The following is a 20985-nucleotide window of genomic DNA, read 5'->3' as shown; positions in this document are numbered from 1 at the left end:
ATTTGGAAGTGCTGAAAAGGCTGCGTAAAAAAGTTAGACAACCTGAACTTTTCGCCAACAATTCATGGCTCTTGCATCATGACTGCACCAGCTCACACGACACTGTCTGTGAGGAGTTTTTAACCAGTAAACAAATAACTGTTATTGGCACACCCTCCCTAGTCACCTAATCTGGTCCCCAACAACTTCTTTCTTTACCCGAAGATAAAGGAAATACTGAAAGGAAGACATTTTGATGACATTCAGGACATCAAGGGTAATCTGATGACAGCTCTGATGGCCATTCCAGAAAAACAGTTTCAAAATAGCTTTGAAAGGTAGAATAGGTGCTGGCATTGATGCATAGCTTCCTAAGGGGAGCACTTCGAAGGTGACCATAGTGGTATTAGGTATTGTGCTATGTAGCACTTTTTCTAGGATGAGTTCATGAACTTAATTGCCAGACCTCATATTTCTTAAATAATAAGACTTGAGAGTCAAAATTCCTCTTTGATCCATGGGTGCAGAATGGATGTTGTGTTCACAGGAATGAAAACAACATGGATCTAATTGTATACCTTCATCTGAGCTCTTGGTTGATGAAGTGCATTGTCAATGAGCAATGATATTTTGAAAGGAATCTTTTTTTCTGAGCACTAGGTCTCAACAATGGACTGAAAATATTCAGGAAATCATATTGTAAACTGATGGGCTGTCATCCAGGCTTTGTTCTTCATTTACAGAACACCTACAGAGGAGATTTAGTATAATTCTTAAGGGTCTTAGAATTTTCAGAATGGTAAAGGAACATTGGCTTCAACTTAAAGTCATCAGCTTCATTAGCCCCTAAGTAGAGAGTCAGCCTGTCCTTTCAAGCTTTGAAGCCAGGCACTGACTCCTCCTCTTCAGCTCTGAAAGTCCTAGATGGCATCTTCTTCCAATATAAAGCGATTTCACCTACATTGAAAACGTGTTGTTGAGTGTAGCCACTTTCATTAATGATCTTAGCTAGATCTGGATAACTGGATAACTGGCTGCAGCTTCTCCATCAAAACTTGCTGCTTCAGCTTGTACTTTTAAGATATGGAGACACGTTTCTTTCCTTAAACCTAAGGAACCAACTCTGCTAACTTCAAACTTGTCCTGGCAACTTCCTCACCTCTCTCAGCCTTCATAGAAAGATTTAGGGCCTGCTCTGGATTAGGCTTTGGCGTAAGGAAATGTGTGGCTGGTTTGATCTTCTATTCAGACCACTAAAACTTTCTCCACATCAGCAATAAGGCTGTTTTGCTTTCTTAACATTTGTGTTCATGAAAGTGGCACTTTTAATTTCCTTCAGGAACTTTGCCTTTGCATTCACAACTTGGCTAACTGTTTGGTGCAAGAGACCTAGCTTTTGGCCCACCTTTCTCTGCTTATGACATGCCTTCCTAAGTTTACCATTCCTAGTTTTTGACTTAACGTGAGAGATATGCGACTCTTCCTTTGACTTGAACACTTAGAGCCCACTGTAGGGTTATTATCTGGCTTAATCTCAATTTTGTTGTGTTTCAAGGAACAGGGAGGTCCAAGGAGAGGGAGAGATTGGGGAATGGCTGGTCAGTGCCGCAGTCTGAACACACACACCATTTATCAATTAAGTTCACTGTCTTAAATGGGCATAGTTTATGGAGCTCCAAAACAATTACAATAGTAACATCAAAGATCACTGATCACAGGTCACCATAACAAATATAATAGTAAAGTTTGAAATATTGCAAGAATTATCAAAATGTGACATAGAGACAGAAAATGAACAAATGCTGTTGGAAAAATGACACCAACTGATTTGCTTAATACAAGGTTGCCACACACCTTCAGTTTGTAAAAAAATGCAGTATCTGTGAAATGCAATAAAACAAGCTGTGCTAGTAACACCATCTTTCAGAGTACAGTAGTACCTTGGTTTTCGAACATCTCTGTTGCCGAACATTTTGGTTTACGAACGCAGTAAATTTTATGGATCTATGGTATCATTAGATAGTAAAATTCATGCTAAATTTGCAGTTTTAGGGGTTGATTTTAAAGGTCTGGAATGGATTAATCCATTTTGCATTACTTTCTATGAGGAAACTGTGCCTCAGTTTTCGAATGTTTCAGAACTCAAACAGTCTTCCAGAACTGATTACGTTAGAAAACCGAGATACCACTGTAATTAGTTTATGCAATTATTTTCAATTTAAGCAGTGTAATTTTTTTGTGAGGTAGGAAAAAGTAAAATCTACGGAATATTTCAAATTATGATACTTTATTTTCAATGTTAAGGGAAAGGTTATATACTTAGCATAAACCTTTTTAATATAGGGTTACCAATTCTTTCTCCATGTCTTATGAAAAAATTTCAAACATACAGAAAAGTACAGAACTGAATAATGAACTATATGCACACTTCACCCAGCTTCAAATATTATCAACATTTGAGATTCTTGTTTTATATACTGAGCCCTTCCCCCACCTTCTGTACAGAATATTTTAAAGCGAATTCCACGTCATCATACCATTTCATATTACAAATATTTCAGTATTTAAGTCATTTTCTCAATATTAGACAACAGCTTTTTAAAAACTGCTTCATACAAGTTAATTATACTTTATTACAAGAGCATTTAATTTCTTATATTTCCCCCTACAATTAGTATAAGAATGTGTACCCATTTATAAATTCCTAGTTTGAAAAACTGAAGTGCTCCAGAAGGTGGTTTTTTAAAAAAGTAATATAAAGACATACATACATACAAATTTATATGAGTTTTAATATTTCATTTTGTAAGAAATAGTTTTGATAGGTTATTTTGAAATTAAGACAAATATGAAAAAGCTATAGTATATTAGCATACAGAGGTTCATTTGTTTTTTTTGTCATTCATATATATATCCTTCCATGGCTTCACCCTGTGGTGTACTGAAGGTGGACTGTAGGAGTTTTTGATAGCTGACTGGTAAATTTCTAAGAATTTTGTGGGCTGGTTGTTCACTTCCACTATTTAATAAATTACATAGATTTAAAATAAAATAAATTTTATTAAAAAAAGTAACAAATACTAAAAAACTCATCAATTTTTCATTATTTTACTATAGTTAACTATCATCTCTGCTCTCGTGCTTACATACAAGTATGTCTATGACGCTTGTATGCTGGAAGCATAACTTAATGGTGTGCCACTGAGCATCTTTTCTCTACTCTGTGTTCAGTAACATTAAGTTGGCAGCTCAAAGTTAGACATTATGGGAATATTTATCCTACAGATAGAAGTAAATGCTACAAATCAGAGCCATCCCTGACACCCCTGCCTGGAGAGCCACTTGTTAACATTTGCTAGCAAAACACTGGTTCCACCCTCACCATCAACTATGTGTCAGGCACTGCAGTAATAGGAAAGATTTGTGATATTTTAAAATTTGAGCATGAAGATCCTTCTAATGTTACAGTATTAATAGCACTTTAATAGAGGGCACTATGAAGACAAATGTGAACAGGTCCTTAAGAAAACAAATGAAGAATACGTGATATGTATTAACAGTTTTTAATATATGTCTTTAAAAAGAACAACAGTGAGGTGGCATCTTTGGTTTTAATTGTTTTATTACCTGAATTTCAGAAGTACAGAAAATGTAATTAGATGTAGGCTTAAATAATTAAGAGGATTGAAAATACTATGTAGACCGTATATACAATTGAATTTTTTTTTTTTTTAAGATTTTATTGGGGAAGGGGAACAGGACTTTATTGGGGAACAGTATGTACTTCCAGGACTTTTTTCCAAGTCAAGTTGTCCCTTCAGTCTTAGTTGTGGAGGGTGCCATTCAGCTTCAAGTTCTCCTTTCAGTTTTAGTTGTGGAGGGCGCAGCTTAGCTCCAGGTCCAGTTACCGTTGCTAGTTGCAGGGGCGCAGCCCACCATCCCTTGTGGGAGTCCAACTGGCAACCTTGTGGTTGAGAGGACGCGCTCCAACCAACTGAGCCATCTGGCAGCTCAGTGGCAGCTCAGCTTAAGGTGCCTGTTCAATCGTGGTTGCAGGGGGAGCTGCCCACCATCCCTTTTGGGACTCGAGGAGTTGAACCGGCAACCTTGTGGTTGAGAGCCCACTGGCCCATGTGGGAATTGAACCGGCAGCCTTCGGAGTTAGGAGTACGGAGCTCCAACTGCCTGAGCCACCAGGCCGGCCCTACAATTGACTCTTGAATGCGGGTTTAATGTGTAGATCCACTTATATGCGGATTTTTTTCGTTTTTTTCATGAATGATTATAGGAGTACTCAAGCTTTCTATTTCTTTTATTTTTAAATTAAATTTACTGAAGTGACATTGGTTAGTAAAATTGTATACCTTTCAAGTGTACACTTCTATAACACATCATCTATATATATTGCATTGTGTGCTCACCACCCAGAGTCAGTTCTTCTACCGCGTTTCCCTGAAAATAAGACCTGGCTGGACAATCGGCTCTAAGGAGTCTCTTGGAGCAAAAATTAGTAAGACCCGGTCTTATATTAATTTTTGCTCCAAAAGATGCCTTAGAGCTGACTGTCCGGGTAGGTCTTATTTTCGGGGAAACACGGTATCACTATATATTTGATCCCCTTTTTCCTCTTCTACCATCCCCATCCCCCTTACTCTCTGGTAATCATTAAACTGTTGCCTGTGTCTATGAATTTTGTTTGTTTGTCTTGTCCTTTGTTGCTTTTAGTTTTATATCCCACATATGAATGAAATCATATGGTTCTCGACTTTTTCTGTCTGACTTATTTCAGCTGGCATGACAATCTCAAGATCCATCCATGTTGTTGAAAATGGCAGTATGTCGTCTTTTCTGATGGCTGAGTAATATTTCATTGTGTATATATGTACCACATCTTCTTTATCCAATCATCTATCAAAGGAAACCTTGGTTGTTTCCATGTCTTGGCCACTGTGAATAATGGTACAATGGACATCGGGGTATATCTATCTTTATGGATAAAAATTTTCGTATTTTCAGGAGAGGAATTGCTGGGTCACATGGCAATTCTATTCTTAATCTTTTGAGGAACCTCCATACTGTTTTCCATAGTGGCTGTAACAATTTATATTCCCACCAACAGTGTATGAGGGTTCCTTTTTCTCCACAGCCTCTCCAACATGTATTATTTGATCTGTTAATGACAGCCATTTTAACAGGTGTGAGGTGGTATCTCCTTGTGATTTTGATTTCTATTTCCCTAATAGCTAGTGAAGCTGAGCATTTTTTCATGAGCAATTTTCTATTGGCCAATTGTATGCCTTCTTGGGAGAAATGTCTGTTCAGGTCCTCTGCTCATTTTTTAATTGGGTTATTTTTTTGTTGTTGAGTTGCACGAGTTCTTTATATGGAAAGCCCTAAAGACTTCACCAAAATTATCAGAAACAATAAACAAATACAGTAAATTTTCTGGCTACAAAATCAATGTACAAAAATCCATTGCATTCATATATACTAACAATGACATTTCAGAAAAAGAAATGGAAAAAAAAAATTCCTTTTGCAATTGCAACAAAAAGAACAAAATACCTAGGAATAAACGTAACAAAGGATGTGAAGGACCTATGCACTGAAAACTGTAAGACATTCTTAAAAGAAATTGAAGAAGACACAAAGAAACATTAAGACATTCTGTGTTCCTGGACTGGAAGAATCAACATAGTTCAAATGACCATATTACCCAAAGCAATATACAGATTTAATGCAATCCCCATCAAATCCCAGTATCATTTTTATAAAGAAATAGAACAAAAAAATCATCAGATTTGTATGGAATCACAAAAGACCCTGAATAGCCAAAGCAATCCAAAGAAAAAAGAACAAGGCTGGAGGTATCACACTCCCTGACTTTAGCTTGTACTACAAGGCAACAATAATCAAAATAGCATGGTACTGGCAGAAAAACAGACACACAGACCAATGGAATAGAATTAAAAACCCAGAAATAAACCCACATATATATGGGCAGATAATTTTTGACAAAGGAGCCAAAAACAATAATGGATTAATGGAGAAAAGAAAGCCTCTTCAATAAATGGTGCTGGGAAAATTGGAAAGCCACATACAAATGTATGAAACTAGGCTGCTATCTGTCACCATGTACCAAAATTAACTCAAAATGGATCAAGACCTAAACATAAGACCTGAAACAATAAACTGCATAGAAGAAAGTATAGGTACTGAACTTATGGACCCTGGGTTCAAAGCGGATTTTATAAATTTGACCTCAAAGGCAAGGGAAGTAAAAGCAAAAATAAATGAATGGGACTATATCAAACTAAAAAGCTTCCGCACAGCAAAAGAAACCATCAACAAAACAAAGAGGCAACCAATCAAATGGGAGAAGATATTTGCAAAAAACACCTCTGGTGAGGGCCTAATATACAAGACATATACATATTGTTTTTCAATAAAGACATAGTTGTCCCTCTGTATCTCTGGGTTTTGCATCGGCAGCTGGGAATCTGGGGATGCAGACGGCCGACTATATGCATTGTCCTATGCCATTTCATACAAGGGACTTGAGCATTCCAGATTTGGGTATCTGTCAGGGGTCCTTTATACCCAAACCTGGAATGCTCAAGAAACAATCCTTGGCAGATGATGCAGTAAAGTTTTTAGGGAGTCAAAACTTACAGAATGATTTTTCAACTGCACAGGGGTCCGCGCCCCTAACTCCTGTGTTGTTCAAGCTTCACCTATATATTCTGTTAACAACACAATATAAGGCTAAGGAAAATAAAAAATATGAATCTGATTTTAAAAATACATAATTTGGGAACTATCATATCCCAAAGAATGTGACAGCTTCAAGTATGTTTAATAGATAAGTTGTTTTTCATTAAAGAAGTCAAAAAGCAAATCTATTTTAAAAAATGAGACTTTAGTTAAAAACTTAAAATGCCACTAAAATTTGCCAAACTTGTTTTGCCAGTTGATATTCCCAGAAATCACAGCTTTGCCTGTCTAGTCTGCATTTATATTTAGTCTGGGCATTTAATCTCTCTTTTGATCTTAGTTTTGCCATACACTGTTAAGTTGTTTTATAAGGCTTTAACATAAGTTAGTTTCATAAATTGTAAAACCATTTTGTACTAGCAAACAGCTTACTTTCAAACGACTCAGAAAATACACAAAGGAGTAACAAAGAATTAAATGAACACTGTGATTCTTTATATGTGTTTCTTTTGTTTAAGTTATTTACCTCTTGTGAAAGCTGTGTTACTTGTTCCTTTTGATGTTCCAGGTCTTTTAAAACCAATGAGTTTTGTTTTTCTAACTGAAGCACTCTTCTTGCCAAGTGGACACTAGGTGAATGAAAAAAAAAAAATGCTCACAAAAGGGCAATGCCATCTAAAATATTCAAAATGTGTTTGTGTGCTTACAAATTGACTTACCATTTTCTAATAATACTTAAATATTAACAGAAAAACATGGAGTCAAATATTTTCAGGTGTCAACACTGGAAGACCAATATTCAAGAACTCATAATTTTGAAAGTAACATTAAATCTTCATAATAACATAACTGTGATATACTGATTACTACAGTAATAATTTTTGGCCCTTGCAAAAGTGCAGTTACATTATGATACTTGTTTGAAAAGACCATAAGATAGCAATTTACAGCTTTTCTCCATTTTTATAAAAACTTCCCATTTACAAACAAATCTGGCAATTAGTTGAAACAATAAGCTTGCTCTTTGAAAAGCATCAGTGTTTACCTCAGACAACATAATGTGTTTTATAATACAAAACACAACTGAATAGATTTTCTGTTGAAAGTAGAGATGGAAAAGATGTATGAAAAGTGGAAAATGTCCACGTAAAGGCAAATTTTCTGGACTAAAAGAAATCATTGAAAGACCACACTGTGATCATCAACTTATTGTACTGAGTGTAACCTTTAAATTTAGGTTACCTTTAGAATTTAAAATTACATTGAATGTGAAATGTCCCAATTCCACTTTGAAGACACAATTGAAAAAAAAGCTTCAGCTACAACAATCATTTTCTTCTAACTACTGGGGGAAGAAAAGTGGCATAATGTTTTTAAGAACTGCTAATTATGTTGAGAATACTTGTCCTCCAAAGACCCTCTCTATAATTCCAAAAACTTAAAAATTCTTATTTATCACATTTCCATCTGTATGAGTTGACTTATTAATATTTCAATTGTGAAATCCCTGGATTCCAAGAAGACAGGAAGTTTTACGATGACAAGAAGTAAAATACTGTCTTTCTAAATAAAACTATAGGACAAAAACAATTCCATTGTGTTTTTAAATATTTTCTAATATCAGATAAAGAAATGCAGACAAAACTATGAAAATAATGTTATATGTCCTACACATCTATTTCTAAGAATTTGTTTTTGTTTTTCCAAATACAATTGAGTTCTGGTAAAAGTTTATATAGTGAATTGGGTAGCTTGTTTACAAAACAACTTTATTGATATGAAATTTATTGATATGTAATTTACATACCATGAAGTCCACACATTTAAAGTGTACAATTCAATTATTTTTTGTATATTTAGAGTTGTTCAACTATCACTAGCATCTAATTTAGGACAGTTTTTTGTGTTCCAGTAAAATTTTATTTATTTACTTATTTATTTATTTATTTATTTATTTATTTATTTATTTATTTAAAATTTGTTGGGGTGACATTGGCTAGTAAAATTATATAGGTTTCAAGTGTATAATTCTATAATGCTTTATCTGTATATTGCATTGCATGTTCACTATCCAGTCAGTTCTCCTTCCATCACCATATATTAGACCCCCTTTTCCCTCTTTTACCCCCTTCCCCCATTTTAGAACACTTTTATTACCCCCAAAAGCAAATGTGTACACTTTAGCACCACTCCCCATCCTCCCTGCCCAAGACCTGGGAATCTACTTTCTTCCTTGATCGATTTTTAAGGTGTCTACAGTGTTTGGCTATCCTGTTTTCCATTCCTCCACGTAAAATATACCATGTTCTTTCAAATTTGACCCTAAAAAAAGAACTCTACAAATAAAATAATCTTAACGCTAATTTTATATGATGTTTACATTTTAAATTTGTTGATTATATGTGTGCAAACATCAGTATTTTATATCATTAGTTCTGTTTTTTATCACACTAAGTTAAACCTTGGTGTTTTTTTTCTTCACTCATACTTTCATTTTCTTTCATCTTTCATATATGTTAGGAATAAATCCCTTCATCTTTGTCTCCCACAAAACTCAACATTAGGGTCTTTCTGTATATAGTAATTTCTCAATAAATGCATGTTGAAGGTACAGATCATATTTGTGTAATGCTCAGTATAGAACAATGAACGCAATCAAATGCTGTTACAGAATCCGATACTATTACACAGACTCAGAGTTACAGATGAGATGAAATGGAAGAAATAGGGATGCGAAAAAATAATGAGATGAAAAAGTCACCCATTACCAACATTTTGAAGATAATGACTTGAAGATATCAAGTATAACAATATTAAGTAGTTCATTTGATTTGGGTGCTTTTTGGTTTGTTTGAGAATTGCATGATTCTCTTATGCAAACATGGTGTGATACCACTTATCAATATAAAATATCACGTGACATAAAACACTACATTTAAGAAATTCTTGATAGGCTGCTGCGTAAGTCCTAACATCAGGGCTACCTCCTTTTTTACTAAGAATTTCCTTGACTATGGTTGGAGGATTCTGAGTGAGAAAAATCAACTTTAAATAGCAGAAAGATATCTTATAATTTCTTGAAATTGCTTATAAATGTATTCTACAGTGTTCTGATCACTAGCTTACAGTACTAGTAAAAACTTTCTAGGAACTGTTGCTGACGGGAATGACCGTGACGATTATTATGAATGTTGATGGCATTTATGATGCATAATGGTGATAATGTGGAAGACGTTGTGCTACAATTAGTCTCCAACTGATCCACTGATCACGTTTTAAAAATTCACTTCTAAGTCTCAGCTGTAAGGTAGAAGAACACATCTCACAGACATATCGGAAACGGTGCAATGGTATTAAGCTTCTGAGGTTGTCCTAAAGATGACCTATTTAGCCCGTGATGTTATGGGGGGAAAAGGAAAGCAAGAAAAGAAAACAAGAACAAGAATAAAAAATAATACTGTGAAATCTTTTTCTTTTAAAAACTGTATATTTAAGCCCATAGAACACACAGGGAAAACAAGAAGTATAATTTTTCATCATTATAATACTTGCAATTAAACAGAAATGATAAAAAGAAAATTAGCAATTTTTTTTGACCATGAATATCGATGACTGCAAAAAAGCCAGCTGAATTAGAGGAAATATATTACTTAATTCAATAAGATACTCACGAACACTTTCTTTTAGCAAACATATTTAAAAGCTTATGATCTACACATCTACACTGGTACTGGGAATACATAATTTCTACCTGGAGGAGCTGCCAGTCTACTGAGGAAGATAGGCAAATGAAAAAAATTATCGTAGTGTGCTAAATATTATGAGAAGGAATGAAAACTAATTCTGACCAATCTGGGGCAGAGGCAGAGAAACAGCATTCTGGGTAGAGGAAACAGTGTAAGTAAAGGATGATCTGCTGGAGAAAACTGTAAGCAGTGTGGTATTGATGGATGAAACATACGGCACGTGGTGAGGGTGGAAGCTAGAGAGATTTAGGCAGGGATATATGATGAAAGGCCTTGTATGACAAGCTGAGTTTAAATTTTATCCTTTAGTTGGCTAGGCATGACATGATCAGATCTGTACTTGAGACAGTCCTCGGTCAACACTGTGGAGGATTACTTGAGAAGGAAGATTTGAGCCACTCAAAAGGTTAAGGTCATAGTTTAGACCAGGCATCTCCGAAAGTAGTTACGTGTACAGTAATCCATTGAAGTGTGGGAAATATTACTTACATTTATTTTAATATCATATATTTTTAAGTTTTCATTTTCTGTGTAGGTTTGATATTATAATGTACATAACATTTACATGATAGTACATACATAGGATAGTACCTGCATATAACTTATAAATAAATATAAACACATATACATATATTGGTGGGTGCATATTTAATTGTTTTCCCAATAGGGATCCATATCAACAAGTTTGGAGCCCACCGGTCAAGGCGAGTTTTCTAATAGAAATATAATGTAAGCCACACATGTAATTTAAAATTTTCTAGTAGTAGCTACATTAAAAATAGTACAAAGCCCTTATCTCATATGATATGGAGAATCAACTCAAAGTAGATCAAAGACCTATATGTAAGAGCTAAAAACGTAAATTCTTAGGGAAAAAAAAAACAGGAGTAACTCATCATTAACTTGGATTTGGCAAAGGACTCTCAGATATAGCTCCAAAAACACAAGCAACAACAAAAAAATAGTACAAAGCACTAATTTTAATGCATCAAAATTAAAAAGTTTTGTGCTTCAAAAGACACTATCAAGAAAGGGAAAAGACAGCCCAGGGAATGGGAGAAAAAAATTCAAAATATATATCTGATAATGGGTTTGTATCCAGAAAATACAAAGAACTCTTACAGCTCAACAGTAAAAATACAACTCAATTAGAGCATTCACAATAGTACCTTGGCTATGGAAAGTTCTAAATAATTATCTTTGCACTCCTTGTACTGTGATTTATTAGAAAGTGTAATGACTGGGTCAAAACACATGTGCATTATAAATTTTCAGGCATTCCTCTTGAAAGGTTGTACAAATTTAAGTTCTCAGGAACTAGAATAAAAGTTCTCCAAGGACAGGAATTTTTATTTATTTTGTTCTCTAATATATTATTCTAAGTGTCTGGAATAATACCTGGTACAGTAATTACCTGTTCAGTAATAAAGGTCTTAAAGAATAAACTTTCTATAAGACCTCCTTTTTCTTCATACCTAGCCCACACTGGGCATCATCAATCTTTAAAATTTTCTTAACCTTATAGACAGACAATAGAATCTTATTTTAAATTAAATTTATTTGTGCGATTACACATCTTCTATGTAGTTTGTTAGATGTTTGTATTTCTTATTTAACGAATTGATGTTTATGTCCTTTCCCCACCCACTCCAAATCTTACCTACAGGGTTAATTCTCCTCTACATCTACACTATTTAAAAATATCAAGGCCACCTATAATCTCAACTGAGCCAACCTTATTTTCTATTAATGTCCACTCTTCTTAATGTCCCACAAACATGTTTTGTACATGCCTTCCACTATACCTCCACTGGTCCGCTAGCCTGAAGCAGATAGGTTATTCCACTGCTTGAAAGTCCAATGTTTTTCTTAAGTTTCCCTTCAAGTTCCACTTCCTCCATTTCTCACCATGCCAGCTTTCACTGATCGCTGGTCCTCTGATACAGTGTATTTTTGGGTGTGTCTTGCTATTCCTTCAGGCATGTTTATCTTTCTCCCCCAACAGGTGCAACTTATATGAAGACATGGGTCTTATCCCCTGTAGTGCGTGATGAACACAATGGGCACTTAATGAATTCTTCCTGATTGATTTTGTTTAAGCGAATTTTGTCCAAATGAATACATTTCCAGAAACCATATTCCAAGGCTGCAGAGTCTCAATATTAAAGTACAACTAACGCTTAGCATCTAAGCTTTGAACTAGTAATAAACAAGTACATTAAGTTAATAAGGGAAGAAGGCAAATGTCACAGATACCAATTCACCTCTTGTATATTTCAACCTCCTAAATCTTTAGTTTTTTATTATTTTTTTTAACAACCTGCTACATTTTAAAATGTGGGATATTGTTGTGGTGAGTGATTTGGTTTTGTAGGTGGATTCTGTTTAGAAATCTGGGATATTAGAAATTGGAAGAGAGGAGGGGAGTTTTAGTTTAAATGAAATTCATATCAAGACAGATGAAGAGTTGCTCACTTATAGCTGTTTGTGTCTCCTTAACTACAATGCACGTACAATGAAAACAAATCCTTTCCAATTCTTTATAATGAGTAACTATGGACACCCAGGGAAAATGACTCCGGCTAAAGGTTATTTATTTACTTATTTTTTTTGTATAGAATGTACTAAACTCCTCAAGTAAGCACTGCATTTTTTTTTAAAGCTTTTATTTATTTAAGTGTGTTTTTCCAGGACCAAGTAGTTGTTTCAATATAGTTGTGGAGGGCACAGTTCACAGCGGCCCATGTGGGAATTGAACCGGCAACCTTGTTGTTAAGGGCACAGCGCTCTAACCAACTGAGCTAACTGGCGGCCCCCAGCACTGCTTTTATAGGCTATCTGTTGAGACACTAAAATAGGTATAACATGGGGCAGCCGGATGGCTCAGTTGTTTAGAGTGCGAGCTCTGAACAACAGGCTTGCTGGTTCGATTCCCACATGGGTCAGTGATCTGCGCCCTCCACAACTAGATTGAAGACAATGAGCTGCTGCTGAGCTTCCGGAGGGGCGGCCGGATGGCTCAGTTGGTTAGAGTGCAAGCTCTGAACAACAAGGTTGCTTGTTCAATTCCTGCAAGGGATGGGGGGCTGTGCCCCCTGCAACTAAGATTGAAAACAGCAACTGGACTTGGAGCTGAGCGGCACCCTCCACAACTAGATTTGGAGCTGATAGGCCTTGGAGAAACACACTGTTCTTCAATATTCCCCAATAAAAAAATTTTAAAAAGTTATAAAAAAATATAACACAATTCTTTGTAATTACATTAATTGCCATTTGATTTTTTACCTATACCAAAATTAAGATTTATATCAACTGAAACTAATAGTACAGAGTATGGTTTTGTGTTTAAACATTAAACAAAAATTTAAGCTGTCAACTGGCAAAATTCTTCCACCAAGGGTTATCTCTTAGCTCTCTCATTACTTGACTCCAAATAGACGTTATTCTCTTGGATCTGCCAATGGCAGTACATCTGATTATTGCATACAATTGCATAATAATTGCCAATGTGAACATGGAAGACCTCTATTTACATCTGAGATGCCAAAGCACAATGGAGGATTGACGCTGTCTCCCGTTCTTCAGTAGTTTTCTTAGTATCATCAACGCTCCAAATAAGTAAGTTTGTTATTTACATACTTACTAACTAGTTACTTGGTATGAAATAACAGTGGGCTTTCTCATCTTTTTCAATTGTAGCAGATCAGAATTCTGTCTCTATTAGCACAACATAAAAAATGGTTCAAAAAAAGGACACATGTGCCAGAGTGATGATAGCTTCAGAACACTTCAGGTTGGTCCCTGTACTGCCTGCTCTGTTGGCAGTTACTAAGGACTTAATAATGGTTTCATGCTGATTATCTATAGTTAAATAAGACTTTCTCTATTTTCGTCAATAGGTTTGAACTTTCAAGTTGATCATGAACAGACTACAATTAAGTTTTAAAGGACTATGCCTAAAACCAACTCAAATGAAATAAGCACAACTTTTCCTAAGGACAAAAATGATAACTCATACTATGAGAATACAGGAGGAAAAAAAAACACAAATTTTTGTTATGCACAAAAGTTTGCTAGAGGAAATAAAAGTTTCCTCTGCTTTATTTTTTCCTTTATTATGAAGCTCAATCTACTGTGAAAGATTCCACTTAAAGCTCTAGACAGAAACCCAAACAAAAGGTCTATAGTATGCAGTAAATCTTGCAATTTGAAAGGTTTTAAAACCTTCAGAGGAGTCTCCACATTCAGAAATGCCAAAACAAACAGAGAAGCACACACTAAGACCACGTTAGTGACTGGGTGTTACCCATTTCGTGTTGCAGGTTTAAAGAGCATTACCAAAACATGTAACCAGAAAATCTTGTTTGCTATTTTCAAAACAATCATGACCGAAACAAAAACATTGCTTCAGATTTTCAAGTTTAGTCAAGTCAAGAAGAGCTCATTTTATTTTAATATACTTTAATTGTATAAGCCCTTTTAACTTTCCACAACTTTGTCCCAGAAAGAGTTTAAGATAATATTTAGTTATTATTCATATGTCTACTGAAAGTTCAAAAGATGAGTAACCTTATTTACTAATGTGTTTAAGAGACATTTTAGGGAGTTATTTTTTAAACTAATTGTGAAAAATTAATTTTGCTACTTCTGTACAGGAAATTGGCTTTATAGTATATATCTTAAGAAACTGATTGATATCAAAGAAAGTGAATTTCAAAACTAGTTTCATGTCCAGGAGGTGTCTCTAGTAATTATTTCAAGACGTCTCATTAAAATTTTAAAACAAAATTGTTTTAAATAAAAAGTCAAATTGTGTCTAAAGTTTTTGGAAAACTGGCTATTGCTCTTAAAATCAACTGCAATTTACGTTAAGAAACATAAATTGGCATTACAAACTACAATTACTTATGCCAGGCATTCTGCGGTAAACTTTGTATCTATCTTCTCATTTTGATTTTATAATATACCTTGGGTAGCAACAGGCAACTAATGAAAATTTTCAGTGGCTGTCAAACTCAACAGCAATATGGCACTCAAAAACAGCAGGACTAAAAATTAAAGTTTTGGATAAACAATAAAAATTATCTTCTTGAAGACTATTCAATGATGTAAGAAAATGTTCAGGGTAGATTCATAAGATAAAAAAATTAAGTTTCGAAATTACATACAATACCCTAAATATGTAAGAAAAAAATATATGCCTGTATAAATTTTTGAATTGTTTCTTTGGACAAGATTACCAGCAATTTTCCTAATTTTCTAAAATAAACATGTATTACTTTTATAATCAGAAATCCCCTCCAATGAAGTGTTACCCTAAAATACCTAAATCTGGTTGTTGAATATATGAGATTTTAAATCAAATTTAGTATGAGTAGAATATATTGTGTAGTAGTTGGGAAATAAATTCCTTTGAGATTTTAACATATTTTGGTACAGGGTGATGTTTAATGAAAACGTTATTATGTAAATATTTCATTTGCTGTTCTGAGTTGTTTTGTAATTCACCTTAAGGTTTCAATTGCTTTAATTTCAAAAGTGAAAAATTAAGTATAGATTCTCTCAAAGACTAAATTGCTTTCATCTTAAGTAAATTAAACTTAGAGCACAAAGCCAGTGACTTCTTTACAAACATCCATTAAGAAATCCAATATGGACTTTGCAAACTTCAGAAATGCATCAGACCATAAATAGGGATCTTCTGAGCCACTGGTCAATTTGGGGGATACAGTAGGCACTCAATAAAAGTTGTTGAATGAGTGGGCAAGAGAATGCATAAATGTCCTCTTTGGATAGCTAGACTTACTTTACCTATACTCAGTTGAGATGACCTGAGAAGCACTTCCTCAAAATAACCCTGTGGTTCACCATGAGAAGAATGCCTGGCACCAGCTGGTAGGAGATATTAATAGCATGCCCATTAGGCACTTGTTCAAGGCACACAGATAGCTCAGTGATAAAATCTTTAGAAATATTTGGACAGTTAAGATTATTTAGAATATGAATCAGTTGTGGTTACTTAAATCTTCACTCTAAATTTTAAGAAATCAACATCTGTTTTGGAAATTCTTAAAAAAATAAGCTTGCTTCAATTTTGGAGGAATTCGGTATTTGGGCTAAAGAAAGAAAGTTTACAATAGCAATCATCTTTTTCTTGTGACAAGATTCTTCTGAAGGATGCAGATGCTAAAATAGAGAAGAGAATAGAAAATTTCAATTGCTTAGTATTTTAGTGATCATTTACCACTGATAAAGAAGTCGTTTGTCCACAAAACTATGTTTCTACTCCTCCCTAGGCAACATAATGTTAAAAAACAGAGATATGCTGAAAATTACAATAAAACCCAGTCACCTTCAGTGACTTTTGGAGGGACTTGGGGAAGAATGAGAATGGGATGGGACAATAACTGATTTTTCAAGTGATACGTACGTAATTTAGGAGTACTTGCATCTTTACTAGAATTAACCATTCCAGCTAAAAATTGACACTTGCTAGTAATCTACCCTTGATTTAAAATTTTCCAGATATTTAGTTTTACGAGTATGAGACACAACTTGCAAGTATCCTTTGAACTTCTCATGTAATGGTCTATATCTTACATCACTTTGGCTAGCCATGAGGGCATTTCATTCTCTGAGCCATCACTTCAAAGTTTCTACAAAAGCAATTACGTTAAGATGGATTGTTTTTCTTATTTAGTGTGTAATGCCTCTAAGTGTTTAAATCAATTCATATAAAAATAAAAGATAAACAAGCAGCTCTGAGTTCTCAAATACTCAGGTGAAGAGACAATTCTACTAGGCATCTACTAGGTGGAGACAGTGGAAAATAAACAATAAGAGGTAGTTGCTGACCTTGAGGAACGTTTTTTCATCTACCTGAAGAAATAATATGGAAAAGGACAGCTAATAAGCAAAATGCTTTATTGTATGAAGAAAACACATGTTTATAGGCAGCGACATATTCTACCCTTATTTTCCGTAAAGAGGCAAGTAAGGCTGGAGAGCTGGGCGCACATAAGGAGCTTACAAGTCTGATGGAAACATTTAGACTTGATGTGTTCGCAAATGGGGCAGTGAGATATTTTTGCAAAGCAGGCTGAATATAGGCGGGATATCGGAGTCAGGAGTCAGGTCAGCTAGAACACCTATTAATATAGGTACAATGTTCTCTCAGTGTACTTTCAACAGTATCTCACAAGATAACCAGTGGATCTTTCAAAACATTTTCTTGGTTTTCACAGTCTTTTATACTTTCAGTCACAATACATGTACTATCGCCATCTCTCTTGCTCTCTCACGTATAAGTCAAGGAATGTAGGCAGGTGAATAAAAAACAAGAGGAAAAACAGGAAGCATAATTAATGAATAATTAACCTAAAATTATTGGTACAAAAGTATTTGTAACTCACTTGAAAAATTAATGTGAAAATAAAATTAAAATAGTGTCATTATCACTGAATCTAATTACAGGAAATTTCTAATGTATGCTTCCATTCTACTGACAATTAAATTCACTTAAAAATGCATGAAATACACGATTATTAATGTGTTTTATTTTGTGAGCAATTTAATATTTATGCATACTAAGAATAAAGTAACTTTACTTTGTCATGCAACTTAGCACACTATCAAAAAGCATAACATAATAATTACATTTAGATCAAACAGATAAGTAAAACAAATATAGATTCATTTTACCTTTGCTTTAGTCGTCTTTTGGCTGTTGTGGGAACATTAGCACCATAACCATAGGAAAAAAGAACCCTTTCAGCTTCATCTTCATTTTCAACTGAAAAATAGTAAAATGTGTGATGTAAAATAACTTTTCTTTAAGAATCATGGCAGAAGTGAAAATAAAAGAGGCCATAATAATGAACAAGGAGCATAAGAACATTAAAAAGGGCTAATGTGTAATCTCAAACAGGCTATTTGCAAGTAGAAACATATTTCTTAAAGTATATGCTTGCTTGGATTTGTTCCATTTATTTTTAAAAGGTGTAAGGGATTGCATCATACGACACATTAAGTTTTCTTGTTATAAAACACAATAATACAGATGTTTTATTCTAAATGATTCAAAGGTTTTTTGCATTAAATGCATGTTATGTAATTGTGAAAAAGTAATGACATCAATTTCATTACGTCTCTCTTGATAAAGAAATGACTTTTTAATTAGGAAAGATGTTCATTATTTTATCATAAGAACAACTTTATCTTAACTTGTAATAATAAAATTAAACATTTAAGTAGGCTCCTCTGTGAAGAAAATGTGCAGTATGAAGAATGTATTGATGGCTTTTTTTAAATTACCAAAAAAAAAAAAAAAATTCAGCAAAACCAGTAGTTCTAAATTTTGCTATTGTTACACCACTTCCCCAAAGGAATTTTAACTAACAGGTTAATATTTTATGAGTGAAAAGTTTGAATACAATGACAATTTTAATATATGTTGGGATTAAAAAATATTTAATCAAAGGCCATAAAAATGAAAGATTTACTAGCTCAAATAAAAGCAGTCGATGCATAATTTTGTAATGTTATTCATCAACATTATTTTAAAGTCAACAAGAGAAACCTACTTTTAGAAGTGTTTCAGATTTAAAACAAAGCCACATTTTATATTAGTAAGTGCAGTCCTATCACTGCAATACGCACTTATTTGTTGATTAATCCTTTTGTAGCACAGTAAAAATTTTAGGAATATTCCTAAGTGTTTTCCTTCAATTTTGTCCTTGTTTTTCATGGTGAACCAAGACTACCTTTCAGAGGTAGAATATTAGTTGTGAGGGACATGTGGAAGCAAGAGATGATCTATATACCATTGGTAATAGTGTTATCAGATGTCGTGGCTTCAGATCCAAGTTGGGTTCTCCAATTTAGCTCTATCAGAACTAGAGCTGGCCGTTAGATACCTATCTGACTCTCGTCTCTCTTAAATAGTTATACATTCAGCAGGGAAAGGTGTAAACTGAGTTAACACCTTAGACAAACCCATCAGTTAGATATTGATGGATATCTTAAATTTGAGTTTAATACTTACTGGATTAATATCTCATGCGTTAACTGTTCTAGTGGTTATTTAATTACAGAAACAATGTACTATACAACATGGTAAATGTACTAAAGAGATAAGACTGTGTCTTAGAAGTAGAGAGCACAGAACAACTGTTAGCGAGTGCCACTATTTTTCCTGTGCTACAGGCATTAGGAAGGTGTGGGGAGACTGGCATTTACCTTCCAGACAAAGTGCTGAGAAAGTGCAGGAGGGAACTGCATATGTAAAGACACAGAGCTGTGAAGTTTGAGTAATTGTAGGAAAAGTGGCTGGAGTTAATCCGGAGTACAATGGTAGTAGAAAGGTAGGTTTAGTTCTAACTGTGAATGGCACTTGTTTGCTAGGCGAAAGAGCTTGATCTTATTCTACAGTCAACAAGAAATTAATACAGGACATGACCAACAGATTTTTGTTGTTGATGCTGATATTATAGAAAAAAATTCCAATAATGGGGAAAGCATGGCCTAGATTTGTAGTACAGAGAACTCTTCACAAATTATAGTAATGACCAGTTGAGATATGGTTCATAATAGCAACAGAGGATGCAGAAAAGAACTTGGATTCTAGACAACTGAACACATGTGGAGGTGAGATGAGGCACTAGATAGAATAAGGGAGGAATCAATTCTGATAAAATCTAGTTGGGTATTTAGACAGACTTAAACCTTATAAACAGATTAAGAATACAAGAACATTAGTAAATTTCAGGGAGAAGAGAAAATGTAAATAATGTTAGATATTCAATGACTGCGGGAACTCCAAACAAATCTCTAGCCTATAGATAGTAATTGAAATTGTAGAAATGATAAGATTAACCAGAAAGTACGTAAGTAAGAATTGAGAACCATTAGAGTTAGAAGAAAAGAAAACAAAAGTGATGTAGAAGAAACAATCAGAGGCAGGTGATTCAAGAAGGCAGATTAAGAGTTTTGAGAACTGTGATAGATGCCCAATAAAGGTTACAAATAGGGTGAAAATGGACAGAGTGTCCTGGAATTTGACAACAAGAAATCTGATTTTCACTTTATATTTGAATTTATTTAGTTTCTAGGCAGTACTTGTACTTTTAACAACTTGATGAGTATTTGAAAACTAAACTCCTCAAATATCCAAATAACACACTTACGATTACAAAAAGCAATTCAAGTATAAACAAGAGACTGTGATTTGCTATGGTTACACCTTAAAAAATGAAGTGCAACTATCCTTATGTCAGTTGAAATTATATGATAATCCCTTGAATATTGTACACCGTAGTACTAAAAGAATGTTCTGTGCTTACATCTTTGAAATTTCAGTTAATCAATGTAAACGGATAGAGAAAAAAAGTAGTTTCTTGATCTTCCAAGAACAAATATATTTTATTCTAAGATGGCTTATATAATAGTAAAAAATTAATTTCTGTACTTTTTCTAAAGATTTTGTTAAGACAATATTTACACATACAGAAAAGTTGAACAAGATGTACAGTGTACACCCATATGCCCA

General features: G+C 34.2%; 1 protein-coding gene across 2 annotated transcripts in view; it reads right to left on the bottom strand.

Annotated features, from left to right (window-relative positions):
* PIBF1 (progesterone immunomodulatory binding factor 1) overlaps window positions 1–20985 on the bottom strand; it is a 179862-nt gene that overhangs the window by 56901 nt on the left and 101976 nt on the right. For both annotated transcript variants that reach the window (XM_019738177.2, XM_019738176.2), the window contains exons 13-14: window positions 18141–18231; window positions 7220–7322 (exon numbers count right to left, since the gene is read on the bottom strand). In XM_019738177.2, coding sequence (XP_019593736.2) covers window positions 7220–7322; window positions 18141–18231 — 194 coding nt within the window. The remainder of the gene's footprint in view (window positions 1–7219; window positions 7323–18140; window positions 18232–20985) is intronic.

This window comes from Rhinolophus sinicus, linkage group LG04, assembly GCF_036562045.2.
Source record: "Rhinolophus sinicus isolate RSC01 linkage group LG04, ASM3656204v1, whole genome shotgun sequence".
In the NCBI taxonomy this organism is placed as follows: Eukaryota; Metazoa; Chordata; class Mammalia; order Chiroptera; family Rhinolophidae; genus Rhinolophus; species Rhinolophus sinicus.
Note: the sequence above shows the minus strand (reverse complement) of the source record. Positions and strands in the feature narration are given on the sequence as shown.